Source organism: Plectropomus leopardus, chromosome 9 (genome assembly GCF_026936395.1).
Source record: "Plectropomus leopardus strain MGB_pleo_1.0 chromosome 9, ASM2693639v1, whole genome shotgun sequence".
NCBI classification, from domain to species: Eukaryota; Metazoa; Chordata; class Actinopteri; order Perciformes; family Serranidae; genus Plectropomus; species Plectropomus leopardus.
In genome coordinates, this window is record NC_142184.1 from 2,862,904 (window position 1) to 2,888,246 (window position 25,343).

At 40.3% G+C, this 25,343-nt stretch overlaps 1 protein-coding gene across 2 annotated transcripts in view; it reads left to right on the forward strand.

The window, feature by feature from the left end:
* Positions 1–25,343, forward strand: part of lama5 (laminin, alpha 5) — a 115,233-nt gene that overhangs the window by 23,778 nt on the left and 66,112 nt on the right. For both annotated transcript variants that reach the window (XM_088081685.1, XM_088081684.1), the window contains exons 3-6: positions 16,191–16,308; positions 19,081–19,199; positions 19,839–20,009; positions 21,094–21,191. In XM_088081685.1, coding sequence (XP_087937811.1) covers positions 16,191–16,308; positions 19,081–19,199; positions 19,839–20,009; positions 21,094–21,191 — 506 coding nt within the window. The remainder of the gene's footprint in view (positions 1–16,190; positions 16,309–19,080; positions 19,200–19,838; positions 20,010–21,093; positions 21,192–25,343) is intronic.

The window sequence follows — 25,343 nt, forward strand, 5'->3', positions numbered from 1 at the left end:
TTGTGCGACTTCTCTTCTGGTGATAACTTCCCAGTAACCATGGCGATGGATGTTCAAAACATCAGCAGCTTTATTTCTATTGCAGCCACTGCGCCAGCCGTCATTATTTACAATCCAAGGCCACGTGGGCGTGTTACAGAGCCATGATGGAAAGGCGAGCCCCTTATACGTGGGAGCGGACACGTATGAGGGATTTCTGGAAGGTGATAGTCCACAATTTCACAGAGAAATCATGAATTCAAAATTTTTGGATGATGCGCTCAACTTTTGATGATGACTTTTATGCGATGCAATAACTCCCTGAGGTTTTACAAAACGCAAAAGTTCCTCCTATGCTGACACTTTCTTTGCATGTATTGCAGACTGCCTTTCCTGCTGTTGGTTTAGTGTAATATGCACACTTTTTTATCAACTGATTTTATCGATAATCATAAAAAATGAAATGCCAATACAGAAAATTGATTCCAATTGCAGCAGCGCCTTCTCTGTGCAGTGATTTATCTGACGTGAAGGAGAAACCTGTGCTGTTGGTCTTACAGTCGTGTAGCCGCAGGAATGTCTTCCTTTTCGTACAAACAGAGGAGTGGAGGGTGGGGGATGGAGGGATGAGTCGATGCAGAGAGAAGAATGGGAGGACAGCAAACAGAAGGGAGTGTTTTCCCATAGTTAAGTCATAAAGTGGTGAATGGGAGCGGAGCGGATGTGTGTTTGTGTGTGTTGTGGGGGTCGATCTGTTTGACACACACACTCATGCAATCAGAGGAGAGCAAGACAGTGTGTGTGTTCATATGGAGTGGCAGCACGCAGATCTTTCTAATAGCTAAAACACACTGTATTGATTTGAATGCCTTTACATGCTGTAGAACAGAGTCGACACTGTACTAAAGGCCGTGTAAAAATACGGTACATGGTCGAGGAAATAAGCCAAACTACTGTTTTTGTGGTTTGTAAAAATGTATGATGTCACCATTTTCGTCTGGCAAAGGGGGTGTGTGTTTACACAAATGTGTGTGTGTGTGTGTGTGTGTGTGTGTGTGTGTGTGTGTGTGTCCAACTCAGCTAGCAGCTAACGGTGTCTTAATAGCGCTTAGTCAGAGTTCAGAGACTGTGACTAAGCGTGACGCGCTCCACAGGGCAAAGTCCGCATATAAAATCTCATCACACTGAGAAACTATGGCGACGACCTGAAAGAGAGCGGCGTGTGTGTGTGTGTGTGTGTGTGTGTGTGTGTGTGTGTGTGTGTGTGTGTGTGTGTGTGTGTGTGTGTGTGTGTGTGTGTGTGTGTTTTGTTGTTGGGAGGCAGAAGCCGTGTGAGTGTTTCTGTACACTTGTTCCTTGTCACGTATCTCCCTCCTCAGAGTTTGGACACCCTAATGAGTCACCATCAGCTGTTGGCAGGGATTGAACTTGTGACCGTGTGAACACCCGCTGATCAGCCCGCCATCAAAGCGCACAGATACAGACAGACGTTTGTACAGACAGACAGACGGAGGTGTTTATGAACCACTGAGGGAAAGAAGCCGCGAGCCGCAGCAGCTGTGACTGGTTCCACTAAAGCCAACAGCTGGGGAGCCTCGGCACTCCCAGTGACCATTAACATGCAGCCGTACACGGTAACACATACTGGGAATATTTGGCGTGGTACAGAACATTTCTGTCTGTCAGCCCGTCCGCATGATGGACACCGTCCGCACCAAACATGTCTCAGTTATGTCTCAATAGTTTCAAAGGTTCAGATTTAGGACAGGGATACTCAGCTTGCTTTGCTTGAGGGCCACTTTCGCAAAATGACAGGAGGCCAGGGGCCAGTCGCCTCAGCAACATACATGTTTCTAGGATCTGAGGAAGTTTCTCTGAATTTAGGACATTTCTGTGACTTAAGGTTTTTCCAGGAATGGAGGGCATTTCTCAGATTTTAGGATTTTCCTCTGATTTTGTTACACATTTCGATGACTTCAGGGTGTTGGTGTGTTCTTGGGTCATTGCTAGGATTTAAGGCATTTTTAGGATTTTAGGACTACTCTGATTTTGGGACGTTTCTCGCATTTAAGAGCTTTTCTGTGACTTAAGCATGTTTTTAGGATTCTAGGATGTTTCTAGGATTTAGGAAATTTTTATATTAGGACATTTCTAGGATTTAAGGATGTTTTTAAGATTTTAGATTGTTCCAAGGATTTTAGGATGTTTCTGTGAATATAAGATGTTTCTTGGATTTGGGGACATTTCTAGGATTTAAGGATGTTTCAAAGATTGTAGGACATTTCTAGGATTTTAGGACATTGGGGTCTTAGCTAGGACCTCTGATAAGTTTCAGCTAGTTGCAATCTCTAATCCTCACTTCTGGATGTTGCTAAATCCCCCTCTGTCTGACACACAGCTTCTTTAAACCTACAGAAACAAGGACGTGATATTTTGGGTTTGTGTTGAAGCAACAGATTAAAGTAAACTTTGGTTATATTATACTCCAACTGTTAATTGCTGTATTTGATATCAACTATCATAAGTCTTGAGCGAGTGCCTTTGAAGAGTTTCCACAAACTCCCTTTCTCTCCTCCTCCATCTTTCCCCTCATTTGGACAACCGTGACTCCCCCTCTTTCTCTCCCTTATCTCTCGTCCTCCTCCCATTCTTCCCTAATTACTGAATTTGCTCCGGCTGTCTGTTAAAATGAGCGATTGGAGGGAACACATGAGAGGAGCAGTGGATCAGAAATGTGGAGAAAGTCAAGGTCACAGGAGAGGAAACCACCCTTCTCCGTCCTTCTGTCCTCCCCTCTGAGCCTGGTTTATCATCTCCCTCAGTCCCTCTCCTCTTTGAGTCTGGACACATTTGGAACATTTTCAATGTTATTTTTTCCAGGTGTGTTTTACGGTCAGTCTGTAACGTGTATGCTGACCACTGACAGATTTTAAAAATGATTCACACTCAAATTGGGAACAAGTTTCCATTTATTTGTTGCTTGTCACTGAATAAACCGTGCCTATAATATATGTCAGTATAATTTGAACCCTAAAATCAAGTTTTAACCCCTGACCTTAATGTCAAAGGCTCAAAAGTAGGTGTTATGAGCCAAGTATGTTTTGGCATATGTGGAATTTGTCTCTGAAGGAGACAGAAAGTCCTCACTTTTCAAAAATGTCCTCACTCTCAAGGTCTAAAACACACACACACACACACACACACACACACACACACACACACACACACACACACACACACACACACACACTGTGCAGGAGTTTCCATATCCTGGGGGGATGTTGAGCTGTCAGGCAGAGTTGTGGAACAAGGCATCAATCTGTAGAAGAAGCCGGATGGTAAATTGTTCCTCTGGGGCCTCGTCTATCTCTTTCACCTCCCTCTCCTCCTCTTTCGCTCTGCTACTTGCTCCCTCTTCACTACTCCTCCATCACCCTGTGTCTGTCGTACCCTCTGAGCTTCTGTCTGTATGTCTGAGCATTCACATCTGTTACAAAACAAAGATTTTTGCACTCAGATGGATCCAAGATGCAAGTAGACCAAGTAGAGAAAATAAACTGACATATGATCTCAAAATGTGCGGTTGCATGGTTGCAAAGCTATGCAACAAAATGAAATGTGCAACACTGAAAACATAAGCTTGTATGTGCATGTATTTTTTTTCTTACAGACAAAATAATTATATAATACTAAAGTTTTTTTATAGCACTTATCAAAACTGACATTACAAAGTGCTTCACACATAAACTCACAATAAAACACACACAGGAAAAAAATATTGAAAAAGCAAAAATAGAGCAAATTATGGAAATGCCTTTTGATAAAAGTCTTAAAAAGTGATTTAAAAGAATAAAATTATGTTTTTGCAAGAATATAAACAGTGTAAACAATGCACAGTTGTAAATTAATTAATAGACGGTGAAGATGGCAAACTTTGAGTCAAGACGAGGTGAAAATCTTCACCTAAAATCTTAGTGTTTTGACCTCAACGTGCCAAAACTTTATCCCATAAATGAACTCTACACATACAATAAAATAGATAAAACTTGCAGTAGATGTCTGATCCTTCTTTTTCACTTTCACTCCTCCTCTCTCATTCCTCCTTTCCTTCCCTTCCTCCCCTCTTCTCCTCCTCCTCGGCTGCTCTGATAAGTTTCTCTGAAAAGAAGCTTCTGTCAGTGTTTCCATGACGGGAGTCTTATCTCTCTTCTTGTCCTCCTATCGTCTTCACGTCTGCTTTTCTGTTGTCGCTATCTTAAACCACTCTTCTCGTTGTCTTCCCGTCTCAGCTCTCACCTTCTTCTTCTTCTTCTTCTTCTTCTTCTTCTTCTTCTTCTTCTTCTTCTTCTTTTTAGCTTCTCCTCTGCAGTGCTGCGTTCCCTGCAAATCTGGGAAGTCTTCCAACTGGAAAACCCACAGAAACATGGTTGAGATATTGTTGATTGATCTGAAATTCTTTCCTTTTTAAGCAAGTAATACTTTGCAACATAAATGGTTAGTTCACATTGAGCATTGGCAAATTTTAAGAGTAGTTTTGCTTCCAAAATTTTTTTTTTTTTATTTGGCAAAATGCCCAATTGGAAATGTTTTCTCAAGCTATCAAATTTTTTAAATATCTTTTAATAATTACTAAGCATTGAGAAAACTCAATAGTTTCCTAATAATAATGGATGACTTTTTGTATTTTTTTTTTTTGTTTACAAATGGATTTTCTTTCATATCAAGTTTCATATCTTGATATCGTGACTATTATAGCATTAAGTGATTAGTGAATTGAGCTTAAAGGAAAAAAGACAGGATACAGAAAACTCCCAAAAGTTATAATTATGAGATATGGAAGTCAGAGTTGCAAAAATAAATAAATTAAAAAATTATTCTTATTTGCCATATCAGTTGCTTTTTTATTTTTTGTTATGACTAATTTTCTTTTTTTTTAATGGGCCATTTCCTGTTAAATTTCTAATTGCCTGGTTTTTTTTAATGTTGTATTTAACATCATTTGAGGCTTAACGGATTTGGATTTCCAACACTAATTTCCATCCTTAGCCGTCGTGTCATCCATTTTTTCCAGCAGGAAGTCAGTATTTCCAACTTGGTGACATCCCTGGAACGCAGCACATCATCACCGAGTCTTTGCCCGGCTTTTCTTTTCCTGCCCCGACACGTCAGATATGGTATATATTTGTGGATGTGCAACGGCGTTAACACTGTGCAAACCAGCGTGAAGATGGAAAGATAAAGACAAGAGAGTGTCTGTAATCTTAACATATCTGGAGTGGTTCAGAAACACTGAGATCACTGGCTGAGCGTGTACGGGCCGGCTGCATGAATGTATAGCTGTTAAAGCTGTGCAGGTTGTCTCTGTGCGTCTTTCGCCTCTGGGCAGCGAGATGCCACCTGGAGAAGTGTGCAGTTGGAATATGGAGGTGGTTATTGGGAACTTGCGGGCTGTTATTAGGTACAGTTCTCGAAAAGTGTAGGTCATGTTTTCTCCACCTTTTATTTACTTGCATGTAGGTAATGTGTAGCTCCAGGTGACATGCTTTTCTCTCTGCGAAAACTGAAGTTTGGCTTATAAGTTGCCGTGATTGTGCTTTAACCCTTTGAAACCTGGGAAAATTGGCTTGATTTCTTTTTTTAAAAAAGCATGGCAGGAAGACAGTGAGCAACTTAAAAAGAAATGACCCAGAAATAAGCAAGAAATTAGTAAAAAAAAAAAAACAACCTAAAAAAGTGCTTAAAAACGTAGGCTTTGATCACATTGATATAAACAACCATTGAAATGACGACTGACGAAGCTTGCAAAGTAGTGATGTGCGTTCAAGTGCTTCTGTCAATTTTTGCCACTTTTATCAAAACCAGTGTTCACGCCTACTACTGTACCATAAAGAGACTGTCCATAAATATGCACGGTCGTATTATAATGTTTGCACCCTGTCTTTGAGTAGCTTTTAGATGATACTTCATATGTGTGTTTTTAAGCATACTGAACTGTTACAGTTCCCTTTTCCCGCCAACCCCCCGTAAAGCTCTCACCTGTGTTGGAGGATAAATCACTGGACGATGGAAAAGTCAAAGTCTCTGCTTTGATAGACGCAGTATCATTTTCAGCCATTAATGATAAAATAAGACACGTTTAAAGAGTCGTCTTGTTTTTAACGGTGAAACCCGAAACGGTCAGAAAATGTTCTCACTGAAATGTGAGCGGAGTCTTCCCTCAGGAATTTCTGTCCCGGGATCCTGGACGAAGAGTAGATGGACATTCCCAAACCCCCGGAGAGAGCGGGAGATAAATAAAACGACAGTGTCACTGAGTTAAGAACAGAAATGAATTTCCAGCCCCCGTTTAGGTTTAGTTTATTTAAAACAGGGACAGTGCAAATTAATAAACACAGACCAGAATTAGCCAGGAGGCTATTTTTCATCTGTGGTCCCCTGGCCAAGTGTTACACAAGTCTACCTAAAAAACGACAAAGCAAAAGAACAAAGAAATAAGGCATACAGTTAAAAAGACGTCTTTAACCACATCAGCAAGAGAAAGAAAAACAAAACGGTGTGATATTTATCCATGCTAAATATTCACAAAGTATTGCTCAGGTTGGATGACTTGTTTTCTGTTTTTCCTCTAACGGCACGTTCATTTATAACGAATCAATAACTAAATTTCAGCTTTATTCACGTGTTTATCGATAGAAGCCAGACTCGTGATGTTGGTTTAAAATATTTGGATGCCCCTGGAGTCCTCTGATGACGTTGTGAGCTGCAAAGCGTAACAAAGGAGAGTGTGTTTGAGTGAAATAAAAAGAGGAATTTTGGGGGGTCGGGGGTGTAAAGGGAGGTGAAGATGAGTACATGTTAGATGAGTACATGTTCGGAGAGGATTAGGAAAGGAAAGAGAGACACTGAGATTGACTTGGAATGTGAGGAATGACCCGATCACTCTCTGGGAGCTGTCCAAGCCCGACACACACACACACACACACACACACACACGTGCGCGCACACACACACACACACACACACACACACACACACACACACACACACACACACAGTGGTTGTCATCTGTAAGTGAATCAACTTTCAACTTCTTCTACTGGGGATTGTGTGTGTGTGTGTGTGTGTGTGTGTGTGTGTGTGTGTGTGTGTGTGTGTGTGTGTGTGATCCCAGCAGCTGCTCCTCGGTCTGGCACCACTGGATGTGTCTGCAGAGACGGACGGAGACAGATCACACTCTGACTGACAGATAACAAGAGTCAGAGCTGGTGGAAACAGAAAGAATGGAAGGATTACATTCAATTATATTACATTACATTTTACATCCGCCTCGTGGGTTGGATAATTGATCCATTCAAAGCTGATCAGATTGATGATTAAGAGGAGCAGCTGCCAAGAGTGAATGCATACTATTACCCGTAGCAAAAATAAATGGCCAAGTTTCACTTTCTGTGCGTTGGATGTTCTGCTGCTCCGCCTGTGCCCAGAGTATGCTGTGTGCCCTGAGAGTGTGATGCAGTGAAAAACCAAACAGCGTATATATTTCAACAGTCCTAATGTGGCGGCTGATTGTTTAATCGCGGCAAGGCGCTAGAAAAAAAATGATTGTGTGGGAAACCTCGCTGTGAATATGCATATATTGGCTGCAGGAAGCAAGCAGAATTTAAGACCACAGACTGCTCCTTTAAATCTCTTCTTCACACTGACAGATGCAGCTGCAGCTACGTCACTCCTTTACGTCTCTGCCAATAGTTAGTCCTGTCTACTGTCAACGTCTCTCACACACTCTCTCACACACTCTCATTCTCTCTCCTGACGCCCACAAGACGCCAGAATAATCTGCCCATCCGCCTGGCTTCCTGTAAAGTAATATCTCACACGCGTCTCCTCACACACACACACACACACACACACACACACACACACACACACACACACACACACACACACACACACACACACACACACACACACACACACACACACAGCAGAACATCTGTCTGTGCAGTGTGATGTCAGAACGGGTAGCCGGTGTCACGGCAGCAGCGTGTGAGCTGTGATTAAAGAGCCTTTTCTCCAGAGACGCTAACTTTTAAAGCTCAGTGTGGATCGTTTCCAGCACTTTTCCTCGTTAATTAGCGCTGAAATAGAAAGTCAGAAACTGAGGGGCGCTGGATAGCTCAGGTGGTAGAGCAAGCATCCCATCTTCAGAGGCTGCGTGTCCTTCGACCGGCGGCCCGTCGCTGCATGTCATCCCCACTCTCTCTGATCCCATTTCCTGTCATCTCTGTAGCTGTCCTATCAAATAAAGGCCATAAAAGCTAATAAATAATATAAAAAAGTGACTGGACTGACTGAAATGTGTCTGGCAATTGTGAGAATCTGCAGTTTTTCAGCTAATTTAACAACTTGAACTGTAAAATATTTGGTTTTAGCCTCTCAAATACCTGCATTATTTTTAGGTTGTCATCATGTAGGATAGGAATTTTGACATATTTTTACACACAATTAACTCCAAATTAATTTGAATTATCATAATAAAATATTCTTGAGTTCACTCACAGTTACATAAGGCACTGAAGTAAAGATGAGAGCTTTGTAAAAAAAAAAAAAACTTAGTTAAATTTAACAGATGTTTTCTGAAGAAAGAGCTTTCATGCTCAAATTAAAATGTCAGTTCATAACTCCCTCATAGGCAGTGAAATTTAAACACACAATGCACTGAAAAGGGCTTCTGAAGTTTGGGAGATGACGGCAGAGTTGTCCTCTCTCCAGAAAGATACTCACTCACACACACACACACACACACACACACACACACACACACACACACACACACACACACACACACACACACACACACAGTGTTATCCGTGATGTCATGAATTAATTGTCAGCTCTGTGTTTTTTCGGCTGTGGTTTTCTAACAGGAGCATTTATCAGCTGTCCAACCCTCTCTTCTTTATCTGTCTGCCTGTCACACACACTCTGATGCTGTCCAGTCTCAACACACACACACACACACACACACACACACACACACACACACACACACACACACAGAGTCCTCTTCTGGAGGTCAGTTGAGTACATTTCCTCTCAGACTCTGTCCGTCTCTTTCTGTCTGTCTCAAACCTCTTTGTCCTCTCCCTCTGTCTCTTCAGTTATCCAACCCCTCTCGGTTATTTTGTCCTCCATACATTTAGGATTATTTACATTTGTTAGATTTACTTCAGTAATAATAAAACTGTCAGATTGTAATTTTTGCACTTTTTGCAGTGATCCAGATGTGGCATTCTCAGACCTTTAGCTTGTTGTTTTTTTGTTTTGTTTTTCAGTCTGGACCCTATTTCCTGTGTTGTTTTGGCGTCTAAATGACAAAAGGGAACAACATTTGTTTTAAATGTGTTCAGTACTGAGCGAGAACGCTTCAGTCTGACCAACAGCCCAAAGATTTTCAATCCACTGTTGCAGAAAATAAGCAAACATTTGAGAAGTAGAAGCGGATGACTTTTTTTGTTTTTCTTTCAAAATTACATGACCAATCAAGAAATTATATAAATGTTGGCTCTAAAAGATATAAGTTAACGTAGCATGTGGATTCACAGAATCTTTCCAGTTTGTACATATTTAAGCATCTCCTCCCTCCTCCCTCCTCCCTCCTCCATCCCTCCATCCTTCCCTCTGTCCTTTTATTGTGTGTCTCCGGTCTAATCTCCATGGTTACCTGAGGCACCGGGAATGTGGTGCCACCAAGGAATGTGTACAATTATTAAGCCAGCCAGGGGCCAGACACACACACACACACACTCACTCATTCACCTGCATTTCTCAGACATATACACACATATGAGTTTAAAGCAGTATCTTCAGTGTGAGTTAATATTTAAGATGTACATCGTGACGTTTCTTGACTTCTGCAGAAATAAAAATTCACTGTTAGTGGAGAAGTCGTCAGGTGGAGCAAAAGTAGCAATGAAGCAAAGTTTATCATAAAGCACCTTTCACACACACCAGTCAGGAAGTGCTTGATAAACAAATTAAATTAATAAAGTAAATCCCAGATAAAATATATACTGAGCGCAGATAAAAAAAAAAAACGTATCAAAACATAAAACGCTATATGCTACCCAAATGCCTTTGTAGGACACTAGTATCAGTTATCTCTGCAAGAACAGAGCTTTTCGTACGGCTAGATGCTGGGCTAAATTTAAAACAAAAAAGAGCTTCAGTACACTTGATTTCAGATGTATCGACTCAAATCAGGTGACCTGGACTCGAGCAGATTAGTGTTTGTAATGCAGTAACAGTACAGAATAAACTGCAGGTTTGTGAGGTAACAGGATGAAGTAACTCTCGTATCTTTCGCTGGATTACTAAGTGGACTTTTAGTAGTTTTCTCCTGTTTGTACGAGACAAAATGGCTGTGAGACGTCTTTGATGGCTGAGTTGTGAGGACGGGGCTCTCGCTCAACTCTGAGTCATAACTTTAATAAAAATTGTCAAATTTCTTCTCGATTTTGTTTCCATTATTCAAAAAAATGCTTCCATAAATATTTTTATTTTCTCTCCCTTTCAGTTTTCTTTGGATATCTTTCTGATTCTCTTAGTCGGTTTCTCTTCCCCTTAGTTTGGCCTGTTGCTGGCTGCCGGTTGCCATGGTAACGACTGTGTGATTGATGGGATTGACAGGCAATTCAAGGGAGACCGACACTAATCCATAAATCCTTTGCAGGGGTGTGTGTGTGTGTGTGCATGCTGGAGAAAAAGGGGGTCAGCAGAACCTTTTGTTGAATGTGTGTGTGTGTGTGTGTGTGTGTGTGTGTGTGCGTGTGCGCAGCACAGGCAACAGACTGACTCCCACTGAGAGCAGGAGACAGACAGCTGAGAGAGAGAGATGGAGTAATGCAGTGGTTTCATTGAATAATTTTGCGTTTCATTTTGTTTTTTGAGGCCAGTTTTTATCAGTTCAGAGCTTCATATGTTTTATTGTACACCCAAAAATCAATCATCAATCATCAATCAATCAATTCAGGTCACTGATGTGTCTGCAGGTGCTGCATGACATCTTAATTTCATTTAACTCTGAGCTGCCGTTGTGACCGTAGTGGAGATTTTCAGTCACTTGTGATTCACACTGGTGGGTGTATTTAGCCCAGTCGCCAGAGGAACACTGGCTTTGTGTATTTCTGCAAACCCCCAAAATATTATATTATGTCATACATATCATGTTAACGGCTCTATAGAGACATCTGTGAGCGGACATTGTCATGTGGAGGCGGAGGGGATGGTGGATAAAATGCCGCCGTGGCGAGATGCCTGACAAGCTGCCGACCACTGTTAGACACCAACAAACAACAAATCAGTTGTTCTTTTTAGAAAGACGCCAGTGTGTTTCCAGCTGTTATTTAGGCACCAATCGTGGTTGCTTTTTGGTGACCCATTGCTTTGTTTCTTCCGTGGACACAAAAAGTGGTTGTTTCTTCCTGAGACATCCCTGGATTGTGATCTCAAAACCTGGTAGTTTAAGCCAAAACATGACCAACCAAGTATTTTTTTTTGTGACCAAACATAAGCACATGTTAACCAGTGTTGTGAAAACATAAAGGTGAAATATGAGCTAGAAGAGGAAAAAAAGTGTTTCCATTGCAGTTTTGCAAAATCTGGCTTTTTAGAATCGCCTGAAATACTTAAAGTGATAAAAAAAAGTCGATATTTGATGAGGAGGCTCACAATGTAAAATACAGCGATACAATAGATGTTTGAGGCTGACAGTCTTCCTCATGAAGGTCATCTGACTCTGTGCTGAAGTTCACAGCAGATCAGCTGATCTCTCTGCGTGTTCAGTCGTGTGTTTTCAGTCACAAACAAAGAGTTTGGCTCAAAGGATCTGCAGTGAACTTCAGGTCGCTCTCCGTGCTGCTCAAACTTTAACCCTGGAATCACAGGAATGCTTCTGGATTTTTCTTCCAATATCTTTGGCCCTGAGGGACGTGTCGAGGCCTCGCTTTCTGTTTCCTGTCCTTTAGATCTCCTTCAGATGCACATACGCAGATAAATGCTTACATGCACAGAGTCTTTGGTTAACCCTTTGAAACCTGAAAAAAATAGCTTTATTTCTTTCAAAACCACGGGAAGAAGGAAATGAGCAACAAAAGAAGAATTTGCCAAAAAAAAATATTTAAAGAATAAGTAAAAAAGCCAAGGAAATTACATAAACTTATTATTATTAATTTATTTTATTATTATTATAAGGAAAGGTTAAAAAAAATCAAAGAAATGGCCTTGAAAACATGCTTTAAAAAATTATGTAATAAAATAATGTAATTTGATATTAAAAATATTGTTTTTTCCTATTTTTGTTTTCCCCCTGACATATTTCTCTAGCTTTTTAAAAATGCCTTTCTAAATCTACTAATTTCTTGTAATTCATGGAACATTTCTTACCAAGGTGCTTATTGCCTTTTTCCCATATTTTGGAAAATAAAATCCACCAATTTGTTAAGGGGTCAAAGGTTTAAATACTTGTCAGAAGTGTCTGCAAGCAGCACAAGAAATGTAATGTGGCTCCAGGTTTCAAAGGGTTAAACCTTTATTTGTGTTTGAAGTAGAAAGCACCCTGTCTGTTACAAATAAAATAAAAGTCTGTTGCAAATAAAAGTCTGTGACAGCTGCTTTTTTTAGGTACTCTGTTTTCTACTCGGTGAACAAAAAGTACAAAAGTGTGATCAGAGTGGAGGAATTTGCAGATTTGAACGTTTTAGTGTTGAAATATTACGATACTGAAGTTTTCAGCTGTCCTTGTCTTTGGTTGGACAGATGGAGATGGATGGATGAACTTGAGTTTCTTCTGTCAACACAGAAAAGATGACATGTCCTCCTCCTCTTCCTCCTCCTCCTCCTCCTCCTCCTCCTCCTCCTCATCATCATCATCTCTCATTCATCAGCCTGTTACACACACTTCTGGCATTCCTCAGTGATGGAGTAGTGCTAGTTTTCACAGGTCTTTGTGAGTGTGTGTGTGTGTGTTTGTTGTCATCGCCTCAGACAGAGCTGCCTGTCAGAAGGAGGAAGCATGGGGATCAAAAGTCGAGCTCCAGTAATGGATCATCAAAGAGAGAGAGTGTGTGTGTGTGTGTGTGTGTGTGTGTGTGTGTGTGTGTGTGTGTGTGTGTGTGTGTGTGTGTGTGTGTGTGTGCGCTGTGATGGCGAGACAAAGGCCAGCTAAATGTTGAACTTGTTATAACATGGACAAAAAGATTTGGTCGATTGGTGTTTACGTCCAAGGTAGTGATGATAACAGTTAATCGATGAGCGGTTAATCTGAGTTTAATCGAACTTGTGAATCCATTAATCAATAGGCAATGTCACTTCGGTTCAATTTACTGTCAAAGACGAAGAAGGAAACCTGAAAATATTCACTTTTAGAAAGCTGGAATCAGATAAATGACTCAAAAAAAAATGACCCAAAGTGATTAATTGATTATCAGATTAGTATGCAATTAATGTCATTATCGAAAACTCATCAATTCATTGTTACAGCTCTAATATCAGTGGTTCAGTTCCAGTCAGAGACATCTGCTGCTTTTGTCCCCCCCCCCTTCCCCATCCCCATGTTTCCTGTCCATCTCTTCAGCTGCCAATCATCAAATTACAAGACAAAGAAAGCCTCCCCCCAAAAAGCTAATTTTCAACAAATCCCTGATGGTTTAAAAGCTTTGCTTTAAAAATAACCTGAAACGTCTCTCGCCTCACCGCTTCCTCCCTTTGGGTCAAATGTCACGTCGAACAAGTCACGTATGTAACACGTTCTCACCTGCAGCAGTCGTTGCTGAAAAGCATCTGTAGCTTTCGGATCCAGTAATTTAGTCATGCTTTTTAAACTTTTTTTATGCCTTTATTCAAGATTTGACAGGAAAAGAGAAGGAGAGAGAGAGAGATGGGGAACGGGACTCAAACCAGGCAGGTTGCACATCATGGTCTTCGATCTGAAGGCCTTTACACACCTGGAGTGTGATGAATAAACAATAAAAATACGAAACAGTCACCTGTGAAACTATTAAAACCTGCACAATGCAAATTTGCAACATCACCCAAAGCAGCACCCGTCGGTCTGTCCGAGGTCAACTGTGGTATTCAGCTACTGTGAACTGTTTTACCGAGCGTCCTTTCAGTCAAACGCTGCGAGTAAAATTTAGTTCCCTCTGGTGAACAGTTGCGTTGTGTTTATGTTTGCGGTTGTTTTTAGTTTAGTTTAGTTTGAACGGAGTGATAAAGTCTGCCGGATCTCTTATGTTGTTGTTGTATTATCTTCATAAGATTTAAGCTCAACATGACGCAGTTATACCTTTGTTGATGCCTTTGTTGACGGCGCAAATGCTCAGAAAAAGCAGCCAATCATCTTCCAGAAAAAAAGTAAGAAGCTTTATTACTGCCTAATAGTGGCGTTCGAAATGAAAACAACTAATTAAAAACTTGCAAACTATTTGCACAAAAAGAAAAAAAAAACTCCCTCAATGTGTAAAAGACATCAGTCTAAGCTCCCAGGAACGGCGGCAGCTTTCAAAGGGGCCAAACCGTTTAACTACAACGCTCACATCGGTCATGTGATGCCTTGTTGTTATTTTGGCTTCTTTTGCTGCATTAAGACAAATGAGCTCATAACCCAAGAGAGTCCACAATGTTAATAATTACAGTTTTATTGCAGATTTCTATAAACTTTAAATCAACACACAGAGGAGAAGTGAAAACTGGAAGTGATTGTGAGTACTTATTATATTATTATATTATGTTATTATGTGCGTCATCGTGTTATTTCAGTGCGTTCAGTTTCAACTGGGGAGCGATTTCAAGGTCCAAGAGACAAAACAGTGCAGCTGAGCTCGTCTGTCCCCACGAGAGCCGTTTGTCATCGCCGTCTAACCGGCGTCCAGGAAATGAACGAGGGATGACACGAGAAAGAGAAGAGGCTGCAACCTGAGCGTGTGACGGAGGAGCATCTGGTGCTCATTACTGACAGGAGTCGGCATTTTGGTAATAACTCGTAACCGAACATGTAACACGACGGATCAGCGCACTGTGGCCGGTTTCTGACGTGACGTCTCTCAGGAGGGGAGACGTGTCACAGGTCGGCTGTTCAGGGCACTTCAGCGCTCGACTGGTTTTATTACAAGCTGGCAGCTCGCTTTCCTTTTTACTACAACGGTCTTTGTCTTGTTTCACCCCTTGACATCCCTTTTTCTCCCTTTTAATTTCCAGTTTCACCCGTTCTTTACCTGTGATTTATCCCCCTATCCTTTCCCATACCATCCTTTATCCTCCTTTGTTTCATGCCTTCTTATATTTACTTTCTTTACCCCTCTTTCTTTCCCTCTCGTCTTTTCGTCTTTATGTTCCTTTCATTTTCTTTCCTACCATTTAATTTCCTCTCTTTTCTTTTAATTTCCTTTTAACTCTTTATACTGCCTTCATTTCCTTTCCTTTAGTTTCCATGATTTCCCTGTAGAATAGAGTACAAAGACTTTATTGTCATTGGAAAAGTACGACAAAATTTGAAACTGCTACTTTTGGAACAGTGCAAATATTAAAACTATAACCAAAGACACAAACCAATAAAATATGAGGCACACATACAACAGAGAAAAACAATGAATAAAGGACTAATATAAGAGAGCCAAAACTACTGCGTCCAAGCACACCGCCATCTATCCTCTTTTTCCTCTGCAACCTTTTTGTTTCTTTTATCTCCTCTTATTTTCAAACATTACAACACAGTGATGACGTGCAATCTTTCTCTGGCTTTAAGACTGTTAAATAAGGAAAACAGTCGTTAGTTGCAGCTCTACATTAGCTTAAAAGTTGCACAAAACTTAAGCAATATTTTCGAAATGTCAATAAAACAGAGTTGCAAGAAGCATGGTGATGGATGTTCAAAACATTAGCGGGGTTTATTTCTATTGCAGCCACCACACTAGCCGTCATTATTTCCAATACAGGACCACGTAGGCGTGTTGTGCGAGAGATAATGGAAAGGCGAGCTCCTTATACGTGGGAGCGGCCACGTATGAGGGATTTCTGGGAGCTGATAGTCCACGTATTTCCTCTTTTCCCGTGCACCATCTTGCTGAGCAGAAATGATCAGACACAATCAAACAAAGTTAAATGTGTTTTAATATGTGACTAATGTGAGTTTCTTCCTCTCCGTGTCTCTGCAGCTCTTCCATGTGGCCTACGTGCTGATTAAGTTTGCAAACTCTCCCCGTCCGGACCTCTGGGTTCTGGAGAGATCCATCGACTTTGGGCAGACCTACCAACCCTGGCAGTACTTCGCCTGTGAGTAGAAACACACACACACACACACGCATATATATTCACCTACACTCGCTTGCATACAGATGTTTGAGTCCAGATGTTTGGTTATTAGGAGCAAACTGAGTCAGATTCCATCAGCATCACTTCATGCTTTCCTAACCTCCCTCAGGGTTCGGCTCAATTCTCCCTCTAATCTCGGAGTTAAACAGCAGCCCCGGGGGGGCAGGCGGCTGATTGGGGGGGGGTTCATTACATCATAGAGCTGCCAGCTGATTGGCTGTGGCAGCTGTCAGTCCAGGTGGGCTGCAGGGGAATTCCAGGCATGTCTGCCAACACGCCGCAGCTTGATGTTCACCTGAGTGGATGAGAAAGAGGCAGCGGGGGTTTGGGTCTGCCTCATCTCTCTGTGTGTGTGTGTGTGTGTGTGTGTGTGTGTGTGTGTGTGTGTGTGTGTGTGTGTTTGTGTGTGTGTGTGTGTGTGTGTGTGTGTGTGTGTGTGTGTGTTTGTGTGTGTTTCTTTGTGAGAGCATTTCTGTTGGTCCTCACCTTCAGGTGGACCTTTTGAGGCCCGTTTGAGGGTTCAGATTTGGTTTTAAAAGCTGTGTGACCCTTTGAAAACTGACCAAATATGTGAGATTTTTTTTTAAAACATGAGGGAAAAGGCAATGACCAACTTTGCAAGAAATGTCCTACAGATTGCCAGTAATTTTACTTAAAAAGTAGTTTTAAAAAAGATGGGAGGATTATTAGAGGATAATCCAAAAAAGAGGAAATGTCCAGAAAACTGTCGTCATGTTATTATTATATTATAGTAATTTATATAGTATTAGTATAGTAGTTATTATTAGTATAGAATTATTATAGTACTTATATAGTATAGTATATTTATAATTATGTTACAGAAAAAGATATTAAAAAAATGTTTTTAAAAAAACTGTTGTTTTGTTTTTTTCTTCAGGTCTTTCTCTAGATAGTTAACTTGTTTAATTTTTTTTAACTTATTTATTTACTTATTTAATATATAATAATATTAATAATATTTAAAATTTTTGGTGGATTTTTGGGCCATGTCTTGTGAAGTTGCTTGTTGCCTTTTGAAAGAAACAAAACCTTTTTCCCCCACATAATGACCTGGCATTAATAAGCATTACTGAAAGCTGCTCCAGGTGTCTGAGGTGGCAGAGAAATGAAATTTTGACAGTTTGTCGGACATTAACTCTGAATTTTTTTCGAGATATAGTTTATGTTTAAACTGGCAGCTTGTTCTGGTGAATACATTACTGTCTGTCTGTTTAATGTTTCCAAACCAGATGAGGGAGCGAGCGAGTCCTCGTAGATCTTTAAATTCCCTTTACTCGAAAGTTAAAAGCAAAAACTCGGCTGCCCAAAAGCAGTCGTGACATTGACTGATTTCAGGTGGCTGTTTTTGATTGATGATGGCTGCAAGGAAAATGTTCAGGATTTCTGCAGGCCTGCTGTGCTTTGCAGCGTTTAGGAAATGATCTATATTCGGCTCCAAAGTTTAAATCGTCCCAGGTGGCCAAATGTTCTTGACCCAAAAGCTTCCTTGGGCCTCATCTACACGCACACAGGTATTTTTGAATACTTTTTCTTTGTGTTTCGTCCTTTTGACCACACGCAAACTGGAAAACTGATCTTTTATAAAACTGTGTCTTGGGTAAAGATTTAGACATTCTGTTTTTTCAGTGTTTCCTTACAGACATAAGAAACAGAGATTTTGTCTTGAAAGGTCAGATTTTGCACCTTTTTCTTCCTTGTGAAGCGTCACAAATGAGGTAACATTTTGTGATAGCAGTGGTAATCACCAGAGCCGCCCTCCCCTAATCACAATATTTAGGTCACAATACAATATAATATTTATTTTTTAATTGACAAAGTGAACATGTACAAAACATCAACCCATCTGTGCTCCAACTGAAGATTACATTTTCCAAACGTTCTTGAACCAGACGTCTGGCACGGCTGGTACTATTGAAAACTGACTTTGATGCTGCTGATTGTACCTAATTTTTAGCCCATGTATGCCTCCCCAAAATATAAAGCACATTCAGTCAGCCTTTATTAGTCAGAGCTATTTTACAAATGGCTCTCGTGTCAGATAACAGGCCGAATGTGCTGAATGTCAACCAGACTTCTCAGTTTGGCCGGCTTCTTGAGATAACCTTTCATCAACCTTTTAACCCTAAAAAATCCTCTCAAGAAAAGAAGTTTTGTTAAATTTGGTAGATTTCTGCTCCTGACCAGTTTGAATAAAGTCGCTGCTCTTTATAAAATCCCATGATAACTGTTTAAACAGTTAAACTCTTCTCTAATATGAGACACTGGTGTTAATCTGCAGTGTCTTCAGTCAGTCAATAGCACAGAGTGAATAAGTGTCGACCTCTCAGCTGTAAATCTCACAGCTATTTGACAGTTTTAGCTTGAACTGCTGCAGCTGTTAGCGGTATACACACACACACACACACACACACACACACACACACATTAATAAGATCTTGGCATTATAAAGTCACCTCTCCCTCCTCTTATCTGTTGTTTTTTCGAGGCCTTTCGCTCGTCTTCTGTGTCGAGGACGAATTTAAGATAAACTGAAACTACTCCAGGAATGTGAGCTGTGTCTTCATGAAGAAACAGTGTGACTTAAACACGCTGAAGTCTCAAACTGTCACACACACTTTTTCATTATGTCTCAAAGTGATAGTCGTGGATTTGTGAAGCGTGGCTGTATGAGATAACACGTTTCTAAGTATTTTCACGTTTACGTGTGTGTAGCCTCCAAGAGAGACTGTATTGAGCGTTTTGGACAGAGGACGATTGAGAGGATCAACAATGATAACGACATCATCTGCACCACCGAGTACTCCCGTATCGTCCCTCTGGAAAACGGAGAGGTAAGTTTGTGTTTGTGGATGAAATACTTTAATTTCTTTAATGTCCAACCGCCTGCTCCAGCGCGCAGAAATGTGCTACAGCCCGCTCCAGTGCACTTTAATTTACCTGAAAATGGAGCTTTTAATTTTTAAATAATAATTGATATATATCATGATATATATCGATATCAACTGATATGAAAAAAAATGATCGTGATAAGACTTTTTTCCATATCGCCCTGCCCTAAGATGAGTAGTGAAAATTATCAGTAGATAAATCGGTAATGAAAATAATAATAATAATAACTTGCCATTAGCTGCGATTGAGGTCATTTTGTGTAATTGAGACCTGAAGATCTCTATTTCAAACAGTCACAAAGCCCTCCTTAAATTATGCATATAAATACAACATAGACTGAAAAAAGACACGTGCATGCAGAGCAATTATATACTACATGCTATCAAACAGTCCTGCAGTATTTTCATGCATCATAAACATATATGCTGTCAGTGCCATCATATTATGTTGTAAGTATCTTGTAGTTGATTTGGCTGATGTTTTTCCTTCTGACGTCTGCAGGACGTTCCCAGGCTGTAATGTTTGTTATATTTACACACCTGTTGGCGAGCTGATAATCCGTCTCTGTCCTCGCCTCCCAGGTCGTGGTGTCCTTGGTGAACGGTCGTCCCGGAGCCATGAACTTCTCCTACTCACCGGTGCTGAGGGACTTCACCAAGGCCACCAACATCCGGCTACGCTTCCTGAGAACCAACACGCTGCTGGGACACCTGATGGGCAAAGCGCTGCGTGACCCCACCGTCACCCGCAGGGTGAGACGATGCAATGAGAAATGAGAACAGAAGTTCCTCGTGAAAAATAAGAATAATACAATAACTTTATTTAAAGAGCATATATTTCACTCGCTTCACAATAAAAGTGAATAACAAGGTAAGACAATCATAAGTCGTGGTGATAAACAAGATATAAAGAGTCAAAGTAAAAAGTACAGAGACCAGAAAAAACTGTAAAAATGAGAAATTTGATAAAGGAAATACAAGAGTTGCATTAATTAAAAGCCAGACTAAATAAACAGGTTTTTGTTTAAAAATGTTCACAGAGCCTGAATAAAACGTACTAACAGTTTGTAGTTTTAAACTTGCAGCGCAACTTCTGCAAATTAGTTGGGTCGAGTAGAGTCCTGACCATAGTCACATTTTTGTCGTTTTTAGGGGCCGGACAGGGAATCTTTAGGCCAACAATATATGTCAAATAGACGTATTATCCATCATCTGAACGCTGGGAACCTGAAGATGTGAAAAAATGGTTTCACATCAAAAACTCTTATCATTTGGAGATTTCTGTAAGAATAGCATTTTTCGGCAATTAGATGGCAAGCACTTCTGCTCTAAAAACTGCTCAGAAACCCATGTGTGGTCAATATACCCATGAAAACCAAACATAATCTGAATGGCCGAGGTCTCAAGTTAGTAGCTTTAAAATTTCATGAGGCTGTGATTTTCCCAGAGGTCACTATAGGTCATTTTATACAGTGAGGTCAAGTTTGTTTTTTTTTTTAAAAAAAGGTCTCACTACAATGCAGTTGCTGCCACGGAGACAAACATCATCACACATGAAAACAAATGAGTTCATTAAATCCACAAGAGTCTCAGCCTTCTACTCATACCCAATTAATGCATTTACAAGACTGTTTAAAGACCCCAGTATGCAGAAATATTCAAATATTACAGGTGAAAATGAGACATTCTGCTGCACGAGAAACACAGCATTGTAACTTAATAAACAAGAAATAAACGTCTCAAAATGTCAAACGATTCATTTATCTAAAACATTATGTACAACAACATTTTGGTTGTGTTGTTCATGTTGTGCGTTTTTATTTTTTTTATTTTACAGTATTACTACAGTATCAAAGACATCAGTATCGGAGGACGCTGTGTGTGTAACGGACACGCCGAGGCATGCAACGCCAAAGATCCCAACGACCCTTACAAGTAAGAGACGAGTCGATGATCAATGATCGAGACTCTCTGATTGATCGACGAGTCGATCAATCAGAGAGTCAGACTGCACTGCCATGACTCACAGACGTGTGACACACCAACATTGTTTTGACTGGGGTTTGGGTTTTTTTTATAGTGTGTGTGTGTGTGTCTGTCTGTCTGTCTGTCTGTCTGTATGCGTTTGATTGCGTCCTCGATAAAGATGAGAGGACATCTTGGTAAACACAGCGGGTTATGAAAATGATTTATCTCATTACAGTGACTCAGACATCTGTGCCAACAAACATCCACATGCTGTACACACTCACACACACTTAAACACACTCAACGCTGCAATACGCACATTACAAACTTCATATCCCCGAGCTATGTCTCTGAGCCGAAGCAGAAGGGTTTCAATTATTCTTGGCTGTGGTTTCGCTGTCTGTCTTCATCAAACCAGCTCACCTGTGATGCAAATGAGATGCCAGGTTTGTTCTAACGCATGAGCCCGCTGAGAAAACAAAGGAGGAGAGGAACTGAAAAAATGGAGCACGTGAAATGAAGAAGCAGTAATCTGCAACATCCCAAGATTTAACAAAGACGCAGTTTCAAATCAGATTGATGCCACTGGTGTCAAATGAAGCAGAAAACAATAAGTCAAGTCAAACCAAATGACGGCTCGAGTCCCGGCTTGACTTGCAAAATTAATTAAAGTATCTCCTGTCAGTGGAAATGTTTTATTGAATAAGATAAAAGCCAGTATCAGTATCTGTACATTCATTCATATTCATTGACTTTCATATTTCTGCCTGCACAGATTCAAAGTCTCAGACTGATTCGTTTAGGAAATATTCAGAGAAAGAAGTGAGGAACACCCAGGGATCTTAACAAAGTAAAAAGACCAAATGGATGAAAGCTGACTCCTTAATACTCCAGTAATTACAGGACGTTTTTGACAAAAGGCATGTGATTGGATTAGCTCGGTCCATAAGCCTGCAGATATTGCAGTAATATGTAATCATGCATCTTCACGCCGTCAATAGCTCAGGCTGGACGCATTATGTTTTTTGGGGTTGTCCGTCAACTTAACCCGTTCTGCAGACGTGATATTTTAGAATTGCTGCAAGAGAATCTTTTCATGTTTGGCAAAATCATCTGCTTGGACTTTTACATAAAATGATTAGATTTGGGTGAACAAACATCATCGTTGCGGAAATTTCTTTAAATTTTCAAAAGACAAAAAAATAGCTTGCATGCTGCAGGGCTCCAGCTCTCACTTATTTAATGCACCAAAGTAGTGGTGACGTTTCGAGCAGCACAGCTCTTCATCAGACTAGACGGACAAAGCGAGACACCGTTTTAAATACGTTTCTGAAAAATCATGTAACCAAACACGTAAACAATATGTTTCAAAATACACGTCTATAGAAAAATACATACCAATAAATGAAAACATAATCACACACACAAAATACGTGTTAATATATGTAAAAATATTTTTATTGTGATAAAAAACTATATACAAGGGAACAATTTTGAATGTGTACTTATACTGAAGGTACAAAGGACCAGGTACTCTACGAATGAAATACGAAATTCTGTAAAAGCCGGTTGTGCAAAGGCAGGCAAATGAAAACGCAAGGCCAATAAATGGCGAAGAAGTACGATGGGATGTGGGGTTTTTTTTTATCTCCGCGTGTTTGTGCAGTTTCATGAGAGTGAAACATCTGGAGGTGGAGAGGAAGACATTTACTCTGATTACAACTTCCAGACAGATCAACTCCCCGTCCCTTATTTAGTTTTTATTGTTGAAGCAGAAAAACAGATAAGTGTAGGTGTCTGCTGAGAGGTGGAAGTGGGCAGTGTGTGATTAATCTAATAATGTGTGTGTGTGTGTGTGTGTGTGTGTGTGTGTGTGTGTGTGTGTCTGCAGGCTGTGGGGGATTCTACAATAAGCCATCATTACTGTCAGATTCACCATGATTCATTGACACAAACACATACATATACACCTATAAATATTTGTCTGTCTCTCTTGTTTTAATGTGCTTGTACACACACTGTATACACACACACACACACACACACACACACACACACACACACTTTTACTGTATGCCACTGATTTCTCTCTCTTTTACACACACACAGATGTAGATGATCTCATGCATTCACACACACACACACACACACACACACACTCTTGTAGAGACTTGTCGAAGGTATCTGGACACAGTCTCTTGTAAAGCCGGTGATGTAGCTTTTTCCTTGTTGTTGCACATGAGGGATTTGGGAATTTGGGAGGGATTTTAGAGGGAGGTGAGGGAGACTGTGGGAGGGGAGGTGGGGTTGTCACATATTTGATGCACAGTGGAGGTGAGTGTGCTGCTGCTGCCGGGAGGCGTTGACACTGTGACCCGACATTTAGCGGGAGAAGGCAGTGATTTATTGGACAGTAGATACAGAGAGAGACAGGAGGCTCTATTTTACTTTATGGTCCTGCTCTAAATCAGCGGTTGCTAATCTGACGGCACGATCTCCCCAAAGAGTTGTAAATCAATATGTAAGACTGAAAGAAAAAGAAAATAATTTGTCTCAAGATTTTATGTACGTTTGTAAAAAAACAAAACAAAAATATTTGTCAGTTGTGTTTTTTGTCATCCTTGTTTTAAACCTGCTGCTTTGCAGAACAGTAAACTACAAAGCTGATTTAGCGAGTCATTGCTGTTTCCAACAGCTTTTAAAGGCACCAAACGTGGGCGTTTTGTAGCAACCTGCAGCAATCTCGTTAACACCTGGATCTACATCGGTTTTCTCGTACTGTGTTTATTTAAACCTCTGAAACTTGAGAAAATTGGTTTGAATTCTCTTCAAAACATGGGAGAAAACAATGAGCAACTTGGCAAGAAATGTACTGCTGAGGGGATTATTAGATAGATATGATCAGAAAATACAGAAAAATGCCCAGAAAACTACATTTATTACTATTATTAATGATATATTTAAGATTATATTACAAAAAGAAACGTGTTCTTATTTTCATGTACACTTTTTACTATTATCTTGATCATTTTTGAGCCATTTCTTGTTTGATTGCTTGTTGCCCCCGTGCTTTTGGAAAAAAATTATCTGAAAGATATCAAGAGTTTACTCAAGTTTCAAAGGGTTTTTTTGTGTTTCTGCGTTAAGTTTATCACTCTCAGGATGGATGGACTTTATATTTACTCCAGCAGTGCTCCTAATGAGCCGTTTGACTCCAAAAGTAGAGATCTGTTTGTGGCGGCTGGTGTTTTAACTGTGGTGGGTAACCATGAATAAATGAAAGTGTGGGAAACCCTGGATTAATGTTGGGTCACTAAAATGACAAATCTTTTACAATATATAATTACATATTAGAAATCTACATAATCAGCCCAAAATAGGTCACGCCTTTGCTGCTGAAATACTGTCGTGATGAGTTTCTGTGGAGAAACCGAGACTTTGAGATCTGCTGTTACTCTACAAGCAGCAATAATTCTCCGAAAGTCATCTCTGTGTTTGAGTCTATAGCTTTTTGACGCTGAGCAGAGCCAAGTTCAGCCTCACACACTCTGTCAGGTGTGTGTGTGTTTAAAGTAAAGCTGTGGAAATTTAAGTTAACCTCCTGTCCTGTGTGTGTCTGTCAGTGTTTGTTGCAGACAGATATATGTGCTGTGTGTGTTTGATGGGTGTTTGTAATATTTCTGTGGGGCCCCGATAGTTACTGTAAGAGGACGTGTGTATACTTTCACGCATCTGCTCACGCACCTCCTCACACGCTTGTGCAGGAGACGTATGACGTATTTTCAGCTGAAAGCAGACTCGCATCATAAAAAGAGATATTTGCATTTTAATGAAAAAAATTCATACTATTCCAGGTGTTGTAGGAGTCTTGTTTTTTTTTGTTAAAACCACCAAACTGATACTGACGTGTGAAAACAAATTGCAAGAAGATATGATATATGTTGTCTTCCACAACATAATTATGTGTAATTGAAGGTGCTTTAATAACTCTACTTTTATAGTTCACATTTCATACAGTATGTGAGCTTTTATCTCTTTCTGGCAGATATATATTTACACCACAGCGAGTGTTTATACTGCCGTCATAAGTTATGGCAGTTTAACAGAGACAGTCTGATG